Source organism: Kogia breviceps, chromosome 19 (genome assembly GCF_026419965.1).
Source record: "Kogia breviceps isolate mKogBre1 chromosome 19, mKogBre1 haplotype 1, whole genome shotgun sequence".
NCBI lineage: Eukaryota > Metazoa > Chordata > Mammalia > Artiodactyla > Physeteridae > Kogia > Kogia breviceps.
Window position 1 is genome coordinate 2,719,642 of NC_081328.1, and position 13,315 is coordinate 2,732,956.

The 13,315-nt window shown below is 42.5% G+C and overlaps 1 protein-coding gene across 2 annotated transcripts; it reads right to left on the minus strand.

Annotated features, from left to right (window-relative positions):
* Positions 1-13,126, minus strand: ZNF287 (zinc finger protein 287). Of its 2 annotated transcripts, XM_059048432.2 has the most exons (5): positions 12,527-13,126; positions 11,758-11,858; positions 9,731-9,857; positions 9,201-9,287; positions 1-3,634 (listed from the first exon to the last, which is right to left on the minus strand). In XM_059048432.2, the coding sequence occupies exons 1-5, from the start codon at positions 12,927-12,929 to the stop codon at positions 2,073-2,075; spliced, it is 2,280 nt and encodes a 759-aa protein (XP_058904415.1). In that variant the 5' UTR covers positions 12,930-13,126; the 3' UTR covers positions 1-2,072. The 2 variants fall into 2 exon arrangements, with proteins under 2 accessions (XP_058904415.1, XP_066877820.1); XM_067021719.1 differs by lacking the exon at positions 11,758-11,858 and having other exon boundaries at positions 12,527-12,610.
* Positions 13,127-13,315: the final 189 nt, after the last annotated feature.

Genomic DNA, 13,315 nt, shown 5'->3' on the forward strand with positions numbered 1-13,315 from the left:
CCAGGTTTTTCCAACGTCCAAATGAAGCTGCATGGTCAACTCATGCTTAAATTGGTATTTATGACACCAGAATTTATATCAGGTTTTCCTCACCTAGCTCAGGAAAACTTCCTGTGCAAAGATGTCCCCTGATTTTTCAGGAATATCCCCATTGTTAAGATCTGGGGATTCTCATTCTTCATTTTTAAGTAGTTCCTGTCACTAACAAACGACCAATATTTGTTAAATATTTCTTTGCATGTATGCACAAAAAAGTATTTAAAATTTTGCCAATTTCACTCCATATCAGTTACTTCTACCTTATTACTCAAGTCTAACTTGACTACTTATTTATTCATTAATTCAACCAACATAACTTGAGCATCTACCATATGCAAGGCACTGAAGAAAGAAACAAGAGCAAGAGGAAAGGTCAGCTCTCAGGACATGGTCTTAAATTCTGAGTGCAATGCTGTGGATAGTAAATACAATAGTATTTTCACCCGTTTCTATTTGCGTTTCTACCAGTTTTCCTTTTATGCTGTTTGGGACCCCACAAACTCAGTTATTACTGTTGAATGATTACTGTATCAATGATAGTTTCTGCATCAATGCTTTTTCCAATGAAACTTCTTTTCCCTGTTATTTTAAGAGTAATCCCTATTTTACTTACACATACAAGGAGTACCAATTTCAATTATCCTTTTGAAATCAGTCATTTCAGTTTCAGTTTCTTCTTATAAACAGGCTGAATTTTGCTTTATTCAAGTAGTCACTAATTTTCTTAAGTAAACCAAGTCCAGCAACACTTCAGTTATTAACAGTTGCCTCTGTGTTCTCTTTCCTCACCCTTACGTCTTCAATTTTTTCCCCCAACCCACTTTCTGCACTGAACTCAAACCTATTTTCCACTAGTTATTTTTTCCTCATACTATTTAAATAGCTGCTTTCATTACTTCCTTAAGATAATGGGGCTGCATCTGGCAACCCATTTTAGCAGGTTTCTTAGGTTCATTCCACGATGTACTGGTTAACATGCCGGATAAGGTAAGTGCTCTGACTGAACACTTTCCACTGAACACTTGACTTTATCTTTCATTACTTTAGAAAGCTTTCTATTGCTTAAATCAGCTGTGGTTTTCGGCATTTAAGCCCTGGAAGAATCCAGTTAGGAAGTTTGGGCCCTGAGCACAGCAGGCACTCAAGAAACGTGTTTCAAAGGAAGAAACAGACTTTCTACAGTAAGTCACAGGGGAACTTTAAGGTATGAATTTTGGAGTCAGGTAGAAAAAAAAAAAAGAATTGCATTCTTATTTTTTTCCTTCTGGATGACAGTTGTCAAAAGCTAGTGAACTAAAAACTAAGGCTAATACATTTTAAATATTAAGCTTGGGGGTTTAGTCTTTGCCTGTAAATTTGTACACATGTCTAAGGATTATAGACACATTAGTTTCTCCTAACAGATCATCTTTCATTAAGCTTCTCTTTCTTTAATGTTTCAATATTTAAAGGAAAGCGTAATTAAACTGTGGTCACATAGAAATCGTTAAGATACTTTCAACTTTTTTTTTTTTTTTTTTTGCAAACCTACTGGCTCCACATGGCAGTTATGGCATAATAGGAAAAGGGAAGTAAAAGGGGGGAAGGGACCTTTACATATTTAAGGCTTCAAAGCTGAGAAGAACTAAAGGCCTGAAAGCAGCTTTTTTTCTGTTACCCAGGATTACTCTCTGGTGTGAAAGCTCTACTGGATGGAAGCTTTCCCAAGTTACATTCGTAAGGCCTCCTTAAGAAGTACTTGAAACATGGTAAGAGTTGATGGGTTACAGGTTTTTGAGTACTCTTACTTTCCTAGGGTTTCTTTCTGGAATGAATTAAACTGGTATCAAATAAAGGTTAAGAAGTGAATGTTTTCTTCTTAAATTTCACAGTACATTTAAATAGGTTATATCCACGTCACTAATTCTGATACTTCTGCTGAGTGATAATCTAACCCATATTGCACTTCTCTTGAATAATGTTTCTAACACAGAATACAAAATAGAATTTTAAATGGTTAAGTTTTAAAACCTAAATGAAGTCTCGCATATGCATTAATTACGATGTTTGGCACCTGTATGAACACGCTGATGCTGAATGAGGTTTGTACTCTGGGTGAAGGTTTTACCACATATACGGCATGCATAGGGCTTCTCTCCTGTGTGAATTCTCTGGTGCTGAATAAGGCATGTTCTCTGGCTAAAATCTTTGTCACATTCGTTACACTTATAGGGTCTTTCTCCAGTATGAGTTCTCTGATGCTGATTAAGTGATGACGAATAAATAAATGCTTTCCCACATTCATTGCATTTATAGGGTTTCTCTCCGGTATGGATCCTTTGATGCTGAGTAAGATTTGCACCCTGTCTATATGCTTTCCCACATATATTGCATTTAAAGGGTTTTTCTCCGTTGTGAATCCTCTGGTGCTGAGTAAGGTGTACACTCTGGCTGAAGGCCTTCCCACACACACTGCACTTATAGGGTTTCTCTCCGGTATGTGTTCTGTGATGTTGGGTAAGGTTTGCACTCTGGCTGAAGGCTTTCCCACATATATTGCATATATAGGACTTCTCTCCAGTGTGAGTGGTCTGATGCTGAATAAGAGTGGAGGAGTGAGCGAAGGCTTTTCCACATTCGTTGCATTTATAACACTTCTCTCCAGAATGAATCCTCTGATGCCGGATAAGGTAAGTGCTCTGACTGAACACTTTCCAACACTCATTGCATTTATATGGTTTCTTCCCTGTGTGTATCTTTTGATGCTGAAGGAGGTGCGTGCTCTGGCTGAACGTTTTCCCACACTCGTTGCATATGTAAGGTTTTTCTCCGGTATGAACTCTCTGGTGATTAATCAGCGATGAACTGTGGCTGAAGGTTTTGCCACACTCCAAGCACTTGTAGGGTTTCTCTCCCGTGTGTGTCCTCTGGTGGATGGTGAGGTGTGCGCGCTGGCTGAAGTCTTTCCCGCAGTCGTCGCACTTGTAGGGTTTCTCTCCCGTGTGGATCCGCTGGTGGATGGTGAGGTGTGCGCGTTGGCTGAAGGCTTTCCCGCACTGGTGGCATTCATAGGGCTTCTCTCCAGTGTGCATCCTCTGATGTGCAATGAGGGATGAGACGTGTCTGAACTCTTTCCCACATTCTTCACATTCATAAGACTTCTCTTTGGCATGGCTACTTTGGTGTTTGATGAGGGATGGGTACTTTCTGAACTTCTTCCCACACACATTACACTTATAAGGCTTCTCTCCGGGATATATTTTCCTGTGTACGATACCATAAGAGACGTGACTGAATGTGGCCTTGCCTTCGTCGTACACAGAAGTTTTATCATCTGATTGGGTATCAAACTGTATCATTAGGTTTGAATGCTTTTCAAAATTACTTCTATATATATCGTATTTATAGTCTTCTGCATGATCATCTTCGGAAAGGACTGACTTCAAACCGAAATCTCTCTCGTTGGTGGGAATTCTCCTGAAGGTCTCTGTTGCTTGCCCCTCCAATCTTTCATCATAGTCATAGGGTTCTTCCAGCTTGATGGTCTTGGTTCCATCCTTTGTGAGTTTAGAAACATTTTCCACCGGAGTACACTCTTGGGCTTCCGTTTCCCATTCTGAAATTTAAAAAGTACATAAAAAGTCTTCCTCTATTTGGAGAAAGGAAACTGCCAAATCAGAAACAAAACAATGAACATCAATAAAATGCCTAAAAAGACTATGGCTCTGACAACCTCATAGCATGGTCCTTAATGCTTGGGAAAGGAGAATAAAAGGACAGAAACAGGACTAAATTGTTGAAGAAGGAGAGGCTCCTCCCTATTCAACACGGGCATGGAGTTAATAGGTTAGGTCAGGTGACAGAGCTAAGAAGTGAAAACAGATGATAAACTGAGGGACAACCTGGGATGACTTTTATTACACAAACATTTAAATCATATAAGCTGTAATTTACATAATGGGTCATAAAGCAGGCTGACTGTCACCACCCCTCCTTCCAATCCACCTTGCACACTGTACATAATATTCTGGAGGCAGTTTCACGGTGTGTGTTCCGTGTTTCAATATGTCTAGTAACTCTTACAGCCTGAAGCCATGGTTCTCAGGGGTACAATCCCCAGACCAGTGGCATGAGCATCACTGTCACCTGAAATATGTCAAGTGACTGGGCCCCTCCCAGACATACTGAGTCAGAAAACAGGGGTGGGGCTGAGCCCTCCAGGAGGTTTGAATCACACTGAAGTTTCAGGATCAGCGGCTCAAAGGATAAAAGTTAAAGAAAGAAAAGTTAAAATACCTCCACTCAGTACTGAGACCCCAAATAATCTAGCCTTTTCTACTGTATTCCCTTCTCTATCACAATTCATATTCAGCTTAAAGTTCAAAGTTATCCACATAACTTAGAACTATGTCCTTATAATCTTCTAAAGGTGCCACTAATTCCAGACTCCAGGCTTCTCTTATGACACCTTCTCCACCTACTGAAAGAGATGCTTATGGCCCAGCTCATGTTTCTCTCCTCCTTCTTAGATTCCTAAAATACAGATTAGGTTGAATCATATGAAACTGCCTTTTTTGTAGGTCAATCTGGCTGAATATCAGCAGTTTCATATGGTCCAACCTAATAAAATATTGGGCCCATGGCAGAACTTGGCTTTATATTATTATTTCACAGTTTTGTGTGTTTCTTATATTTCCAACTCAGATGCAAACTATGGAAATGGCTTATGCTTCTTTTACATTTCCTTCAGAAAATGGCCCAAGACTCTGGATATGAAGGCCACTGAATAGAACTGGTAAAATAAATGAAAATAGCTTGTTGTAAAAAGGTGAATTCAAAGCGTACACACACACACACACACACACACACACACCTGGACCCCCAAACCTGACTGCAAAGCCATCAAATACGCATTTGTTGATGCCTATTATGTTTCTATTATGATGGTTTAAAACAAATTTAAGTTGCAATACCTTTCTCCTTTGAAATCAGATAAGAAACACAAAACTTGCAAATATTAAGAATTATATATATGAAATATAATGAAATATGGAGTTTAAGATATAGCAAAAATGGTGGATAGTCCAGAAACTTTCTATAACACAGATCAAAGTATAATAACTTTACAAATATATACATTCAATAGATTCATCCATCAGTAAAGCACTAGTTAGAATAGGAGATAACGGAATATTGATAACTGATAAAAATAGGTACATCGATATGAAAAGGTGTGCGGGAAATATTAAGTGAAAAAAAGAGAGAGAGAGGGATAAAACGGTACACACAGAAAGATCCCATCTGTGTAAAGATGTGTGTCTCCAACCCCTCACCCAAAACCAGGGCCTTCTTCCCTGAGATCAGCACTCCCTGCAGGTCTGTGTACATAGCTTGGCGAGGGGAGAGAGACACATACTTCATTATGCTTCCTTGTGCTGCCTGAATTTACAAACTACTTTTATTATCTTGATTCAAATACAAAAATTAGACACTAGAAAATGCTTAGGAGTAAGGTTAAATGAAAAAAAAGAGTACTGTAACTAGCATGAAAACTCATTAGAGCTAGATATGTATTACCAAAGTGCTAACAATGAGAGTTTAAGTTTCAAAAAATATTTTCTGATTTTCAAGAAATTGGTTATATTTCTTTTATTGTTATTTGGTACTAGAAGTGTTGCTATATTACTTTTTCTAGAGGAAAAAAATCTAAAAACAACTTTCTCAAACCAGGATTTATTACTCCCCCCTGAGAAAAACGAAATGAGAATGTTAACAGACAGCATGGGTAGGTGTGTATATACACAAAAACAATGAGAGAGTCCAGAAGCTGAGTTTAGCACCTACGTAATCAGAATCAGTCTGTGACAGACTGTTCCATACACCTGAGAAGCAAGTACTAAAGTTATAATTAACAGGCTTAAAGTAACAAGTCTGAATGACAAGCACGAAGAAATCACTACTACAAGCACACATTTTTAAACCCGTCAGTTTACTGGTAATTCAGAAATTCAGATCATTAAGCAGGGCTTAAATGTGTGTATACAACTAACTGGAAAGGACCGATTAGAAGTGTTAAATATCAAACAGTGGTGTAATGTTTCTAGCAGAAGAGATCAGTGTTGACCAGGTAATGAAGGAACACTTCTAGGTGAGATCTGGCTTGGGCTGAACCTGAAAGAATGGCTGGGTCCTGTATGATGTAAAGACCATAAAGTTCTGAGACAGGAATGGCCATTGAAAGCCAACACTACTAATCGATTTGTGAATCATCAAAGTTTCCATTCCCTCAGGTATGACTGATGAGATGCCCTAACCAAAGGTTCAACGTATACATCTCTGAGCTGATGAGAAAGTGAAATCCTGCAAGTCAAAAATCAAGTGAGAGCAGGAAGACCAGAAGTGAGCGAAAGTTGAAGCTGGCTTCCTGAGACACTCCTCCATCCTGCTGACGACCTTCAGCTTCCCCTTCAGGGTGCAAGGGGCTCGGGGGCCAGAAGACAGAGTCTGCAGCCAACGTGGGGCAGCCGGCAGGAGTCTGCACACTCTGCGCTACACCCTGTATGAGGACAGGCCAGAGAAACAAACAAAACCCAAACACCTCACCTCTACAGAAGGAAAAGAGGACCTTGCCTTTCTCAGTTTTGTGCTCTTTGGTGGGAGCAAAATCTCCCCCCAAAATACATAAACTACCCCTCTTGTGGGCTTACAGCCTTAATTCAACCTGAATCACCTAAAAACCTCAAGTGGTCCCAGGTAGGCAGAACCTCCCAGAAGACGGTCCTGACTCCAGCAAAGGCCTAGCGCCATCTTGCCATGGGTTTTCTCAGTGTTGAGAGTATGCTGAACTCACTCCCTAAAGAATTCACTGTATATTTTGGGTCATTCTGCCAACTAAAGCAAATAGGCCATAAATTATGAGAAGAACTAGCTTTTCAAGTAGTGGGACCCTCAAAATACCAGATGACCAGATAAAGTTAACTTTTTTAAAAAGTTAAGCAATTCACTCTAAAGTAGTGTATTATATTGGCATTATTGTTTAATTTGCTGTTAATTCTGGATTCCAGCATCAATACTGGTAAACATACTAGAAGGCAGTGGCTTAAATTAAAAAAAAAAAAAAAAAAAAAAAAGGGAATAGGGAAGCAAAATGCAAAAGAGTACAGTGTACTTCTTTTGTATACAAAAGGAGAGATAAGACTATATTTATGATTTATCTCTGCAAAGAGAAACACAGGAAGGATAAACGAGAGATAGTGAGCCCTGTAACCTACAGGAAGTGGACGGGAACAGGGCAGAAGGGATGGGAGTGTATACCTTTCTATAGTTTTGATGTCTGAACTGCATTAATGCTTTTACATACTGAAAAATGTAAAATTAAAAAAGAATCAATAAACAAGAAAATACTAAACTTGAACACAAATGTAATCAAACAAGTTTAACTGTGTATCAAACTGTTCAGATAACCAGAAAGAAAGAATTCAAGCAACTTTGAACCCAGTATCCTCTATATCTTCAGTGGAATATATTCTAAGGACATGAACGAATTTTGAACGTTGCCTGAGCAGTCTGTTATCTGAGAGATAATGATATACTTCTGAAACCATTTTTGTGTGATTATATGACAGAGCAAATGAGCAGATATACTGATATTGGGAACCAGATGACTCATTCTGTGGGAAAGGAAGTAGAAAACAGATATGGGGAGGTACAAGATAGACTGCCCTTGTGGTGCTAGATTTGAATTCAAGTCACCAGTATGAACTCAGGATTCAAAAAACCTACAAACACACACACACACACACACACACACACACACACACACACACACACACACACACACACACACACAGCTCTATCTACTGAACAGATCTAGAAGCAATGGTACCCAGAGTAGTGAGTGCACTCACTGCCCAGATCCTGGCCTCTCATCACTAACCCTCACTAAGATGAACCACTGTTCCTTAAAGAAATTCCAGGTCTAAGGTAGGCATGAAGTGAGCCCACGATTCTCTGCCAGAAAGCAAGGAAATGCTCAAAGACTAACGGGGACGCCTCAAAAGGACTTGATCTGAAAGACTCCCATCGCTGAAATTTGGGACAACTGAGCAGCAAAAACAAATACCCCCCCTCAGCTGGAATTAATGGACTAACAATACATTGAATTTTTAAAAATCCCACTAGTCCACAGTGACATATACATATAAACCGGGGTGGGAGGGATAGGTATTCTTTACAGATTAATCATTTAGAAGAGATGGTGGAATTAGAAAATCACCATTTTGCAACCAGCAATGTAATAAAGCAAGAATCCACAGTGGATGCTAAGAACCTTAACTGGAAGGTCATCAGGGAATAGAACAGTCACGTGACCTCTAGGTGTCAAGCCACAGGTGACGACGCAGATGCAGGAACCGGGTGAATGCGGCAAACAGGTGGGGACTTCTATCTGCATAGATCTGGCTTTATATATTTTTATAATTTTTGATCTTGCAAACACGTTATCTTTTTCAATAATTAGAACATAAAAAAGAAAGGAATGAGGAGAGTGGAGGCAGGGGGCTACAGGGTTTTGTCAATAAACAGAATAAAAGAAACTCAAAAAGAAGTTGAGAAGGTTTGAAATTTAAGATTTTAGGGGACATTCATGCATGCTTAAAAATAGAGGGAGGGGGCTTCCCTGGTGGCGCAGTGGTTGAGAGTCCGCCTGCCGATGCAGGGGACGCGGGTTCGTGCCCCGGTCCGGGAAGATCCCACGTGCCGCGGAGCGGCTGGGCCCGTGAGCCGCGGCCGCTGCGCCTGCGCGTCCGGAGCCTGTGCTCCGCAACGGGAGAGGCCACAGCAGTGAGAGGCCCGCGTACCGCAAAAAAAAAAAAAAAAAAAGAGGGAGGGAACACATGGAAAGCCCCAGACAAAACTCTAAGGCAGAGAACCCAGGGATCATGGCGAAGCACACAATAAGAGGGGGGTTGGGGGTGGTCGGCAGCGTGTAAAAACGACACCTGGAAAATGTCCTGCGAAGACGGCCTCTGTAAGGGAGCAACGCCAAGCAGCCCAGGCCTCTCAGCAGGCTGGGGTGTCTTTGCGCAGTGACTTGGCCACGTGGAAAACCAAATCTCACCATACTTAGGATATAGTACAGGCTCTCAAACACGAAGAACCTCATCGGCTGGTGGTTCTCTCACCTGGACTAGGGCCTTCTAAAATTTCTTTTATCACCATCCATGGTTCTTCCAGTATGGGAATCACGGTTGGTCTGTACACTGTAAGTCCTGTTCAGGAGGAACAGAGTGAGTTTTACCCTGGAGATAAACCGTTGTTCAACTTTTACTACCCGACTTCTTACCCACGAGGACAGATCTCTACAGGAAAAGAATGGTTCACGGACATGACCTCACGAATGAGGTCACTGTCCTTTTCGGAGCTGGGACAAAAATCTCCTGCACCCTGGAGGATGCACGCCTAGAGATCCCGGGGAGGGAGGCATTGGGCAGGGCGCGGCGTTGGGTGGTGGCCCTGGGAGGCTGTGCGTCGTACCTTCTGATGACCTTTCACTTAGAAACCTTTCATTTGGGAAAAGGGAGCAGAACTTTGCCATTTCTGTGCCTGAATGGACAAGCGCGCTCACCTCTAGGCCCGACCATTTTTAACAGCTGAGGGGAGAAAGACTCGGGTGTGTATGCAGGGAGGAGGGCCGGGCGCAGACGACGCTCACCCAGAGAAACCATGTTCCAGTAGTTCTGCAGCGTCACCGTCTTGTACAACTCCTTCTGCACAGGACGCATGAGCTCCCAGTCCTCCCGGGTGATGTCCACGGCCACATCTGTGAATGTCATGGATTCCTGAAACATCAAACGTGACTTAACTTGGTTCAGGAACTAGTAGGAAGGGGACGGTGACGGCACAGGTGTGTGTATGTGGTGGGGGAAACCACAGAGTCTTGAGCTTTGGTAGGACCCTAAAAATTACCTAGTCAATACCTTTGCCCAACGTATGGATAAGCAGACCTGAATGGCCTGAGGGGAAGTCTGAAAACAAAGTAGAATACATCAGTTTCAGTGCATGCGTTGGTGGCTCCATCTTCAAGGATAAAAGGATTTAAACATAGATGACACAGAGAAAATGGTTTGACTTTCAAGCATTGCCTCACAAATAAATTAAATGTGTTACAGTTTGACATTTTAAGATATTTTCTGTGCTCTATGATGGAATGCAGAGCCCTTCCTTCTTCCCTCTTATCTATCTATCTCTCTATGTCTCTCTCTCTCTCTCTCTCTCTCTATCTATTTTTGGCTGCGCTGGGTCTTAGCTGTGGCACGCGGATCTTTCGTTGCAGTGCGTGGGCTCTTCATTGTGGCGTGCGGGCTTCCCTCTGGTTGTGGCACACAGACTCAGTAGTTGCGACGTGTGGACTCTCTCGTTGTGGTGTCCGGGCTCCAGAGCGCGTGGGCTCTGTAGTGCGGTATGCGGGCTTAGCTGCCCCACGGCATGTGGGATGTTAGTTCCCCAAGCAGGGACGGAACCCGCGTCGCCTGCATCAGAAGGCAGATCCTTATGCGCTGGACCACCAGGGAAGCCCCCCTTCTTCCTCTCTAAAATAAAACCGGCAGCGATAACCACACGGAGCGACTGTGCCTGCACACATTTCACAACCTGGTAAAGTCAGCGTCCCTCTGGTCTTCCTTCATAAAAAAAAAAAAAAAAAAAAGAATTCTTGCTTACTCTCACGTTTTTCAAACAAACTGTAAGTTTCTTTAAAAAATTGTATTGGGATTTTTCAAATCACACATAAGTGTATAATTTAGGGAGAGCTGGCAGTTTTACAGTATTAAGGCTTCTTTCATGTCTACAGAATAACACAGGACTGCAAAGCTTATACTATGCTTAGTTGTAGTTATTTTAAATGTGGGGGTAATACTGTGAATGGAACCTTTTATTTCATCTTAGCATCTATCTGATTTTTATGTATATTTAAGAAAGTGATAAATTTTTGTATGTCATTTTCTGTTGCCACTTTACTCAAATTCTCTATTATTGTTTCTAACAGTTTTTCCCTTGATTTTCTTAGGTTTTTGGGGTAAACATTCGTACTGTCTACAAATAATAATTTACTCTGGTTACCAATTTCAGACCATGTATACTTTAGTGTATTTTACAGTAAACCTTTCTCTTAAGATGGCCTGAGCTGCTCTTCCTTAAAAGAACACAGACTCGTAATAAACAGTAACATCACACAATACATGGCCTTTCATTACTTGTTAACAAAGAAAAATAATAACTATTGTCTAATCTTCCTGTGACCTTCTTGATCACTTGCTGTAATCCAGGCTAACAGGTCTCATAATATTTAATTGTCACAATCTAAGAGGAATATTCTATTCATTAGAGCTTAGTAACTCAGGCTATGAGCGGTTAAGTGTCTTGCCCCAAATCACAGGTTCAGTGGCAGACCCAGGAAGCAAATCTAGATCCGTGTGGCTGTGGAGGTGAATCCCTTAACGTCTATGCACTACCACTGCCTTAAAGTAAAAGAGTGAGGAAAGGATATCACGGGAAGCAATGGATCCCATTTCCTATACAAGGCATTCACCTACCTTAACAGGCCACGGTGACTTGAGGAGAAAACCTGAGGCTTAGGTCCTTCATAGGACTTCTGGGGTCACAGAAGGTAGAGGGCCAGGTTAGAAAGTGTCCTCACACACTAGGAAGGCATTTTAAAATCAAAGAAAAACTGACACTCACTTTGGTCACGAAGTCATTGAGCCACCCTGCCTGGAAAGCTTGTCTTCCTTTGGGGTCTTCCTCTGGGGTCTCTTGGGAAAGGGTGGAGCTCTGCGGAGCAGCTAGGGAAGAGGAGGAGACCATGGTGGAGATCAGCCCTGTATGAATAGCCTAGGGAACTCTTCACCAATAGAAGCCCACATTTTCTTAAAGCGAGGACTCAGAGGGAAACCAAAAGCAGCGCCCCTGCTTCATAGAACCGGAGGGAAGGGGCAATGACTTATCCTGAAACTTATCCTGTTTTTGAGCAGGCTTCAAAAACAAAGTCTGCTCTGGGATGCTGCAGAATATGTACCAAATTCACAGTTTTCTACTAAACCCTTGTGTGATAGAAATTTTGTGAGCTGTCTTTTTACTTAGCAAAGAAATATTCTCTGGACACTTTTCTACATATTTGGAAGTATGTTACCATAAAACCCAATTCACAAAGCAAATGATTTATTGGCAGAATGCTTCAAACCTCTGCAGGGAGACTTCCTGAAGGCGCACATGGGGGTAGTTGGGTTGTGTCTGGCCACTGTTTATGATACGTCCTCTGGGTTTACAGAACGTGTGTTGGGTTCCGAGCAGTTGCAAGAGGACTGCCAGGTAGGAAGGGGCTCAGTGAAGCCTGTTCTCGCTCACTCCCTGACCTCCGCTTTCCTAATCACCTCAAAGGGCTGCTCTCTGACGTGGTGGCTGTCTTCTCAGACCACCCGGGACTCCTCCCCTCTGCCCTCACGAGTCTTACCTTCCTCCTCTAGAATCTGAGTCAAGTCCTCCACCAGAGCCACCACCTCCTCGCTGCTCTCCGGGTACTGGGACTTCACCCAAGTCCTAACCTCCCCGGGCAGGATGCTCAGGAATTGCTCCAGGACCAGCAGCTCCAGGATTTGTTCCTTTGAGTGAATCTCGGGTCTCAGCCACTTAAGGCAGAGCTCTCGGAGCTGACTCAATGCCTTTCGAGGACCAGCCAGGTCTGGGTATGGAAAATTCCTAAAATTCCGCCGACAGGTCTCAGTGTCACGCAGGAGTCTTGAGGCGAGGGTTTCCTTCTCAGCATTGCGGGGTCCACTCTGAGCCTTGTCCAGCTTCCACATTAGAAGGACTTGGGCACGTGATGAACTGGTCGTCCTCTTGCTCGGGGAGTACATGGCTACACACAGGAGAGTCAACCTGGCAATAGCCTTTATTTCTCCAGGAGTGAGCCGAATGCTTGAAGTCACATGCTAGAACCACAAAGGCATTAACCAAGGGCTGCTGCAGCCAGGGGCAAGACAGAGGCAAGGTAGAGTTAGCAGTCTTCCTTACAAACTCTGAGCCCAGAACTTGTAGGGATGGCTAAGAGACCCTGAAACACAAGAACAGACACAAGGTCAAGAATTCCTGGTGGTCTCTGCCATACGCACAAACAGTAATAGGCAGGCGACCCGCAGTGTACAAATAAACACAGAGTCTACCGTGCTCCACCTCCCTGATATCCTTAGACTTGTAAAATAGATGCAACCTGTCCTGGGCACGGTTTGGGACTGCCATAAAA

Coding starts and splice junctions, on each gene's coding strand:
- ZNF287 (XM_059048432.2), bottom strand. CDS start 12,929: ATGTACTCCCCGAGCAAGAGGACGACCAGTTCATCACGTGCCCAAGTC. Junction 9,288..9,730: donor CTGGAACATGGTTTCTCTGG/GTGAGCGTCGTC, acceptor CCTCCTGAACAG/GACTTACAGTGTACAGACCA. Junction 3,635..9,200: donor TTTAGAAGGCCCTAGTCCAG/GTGAGAGAACCA, acceptor TTTAAATTTCAG/AATGGGAAACGGAAGCCCAA.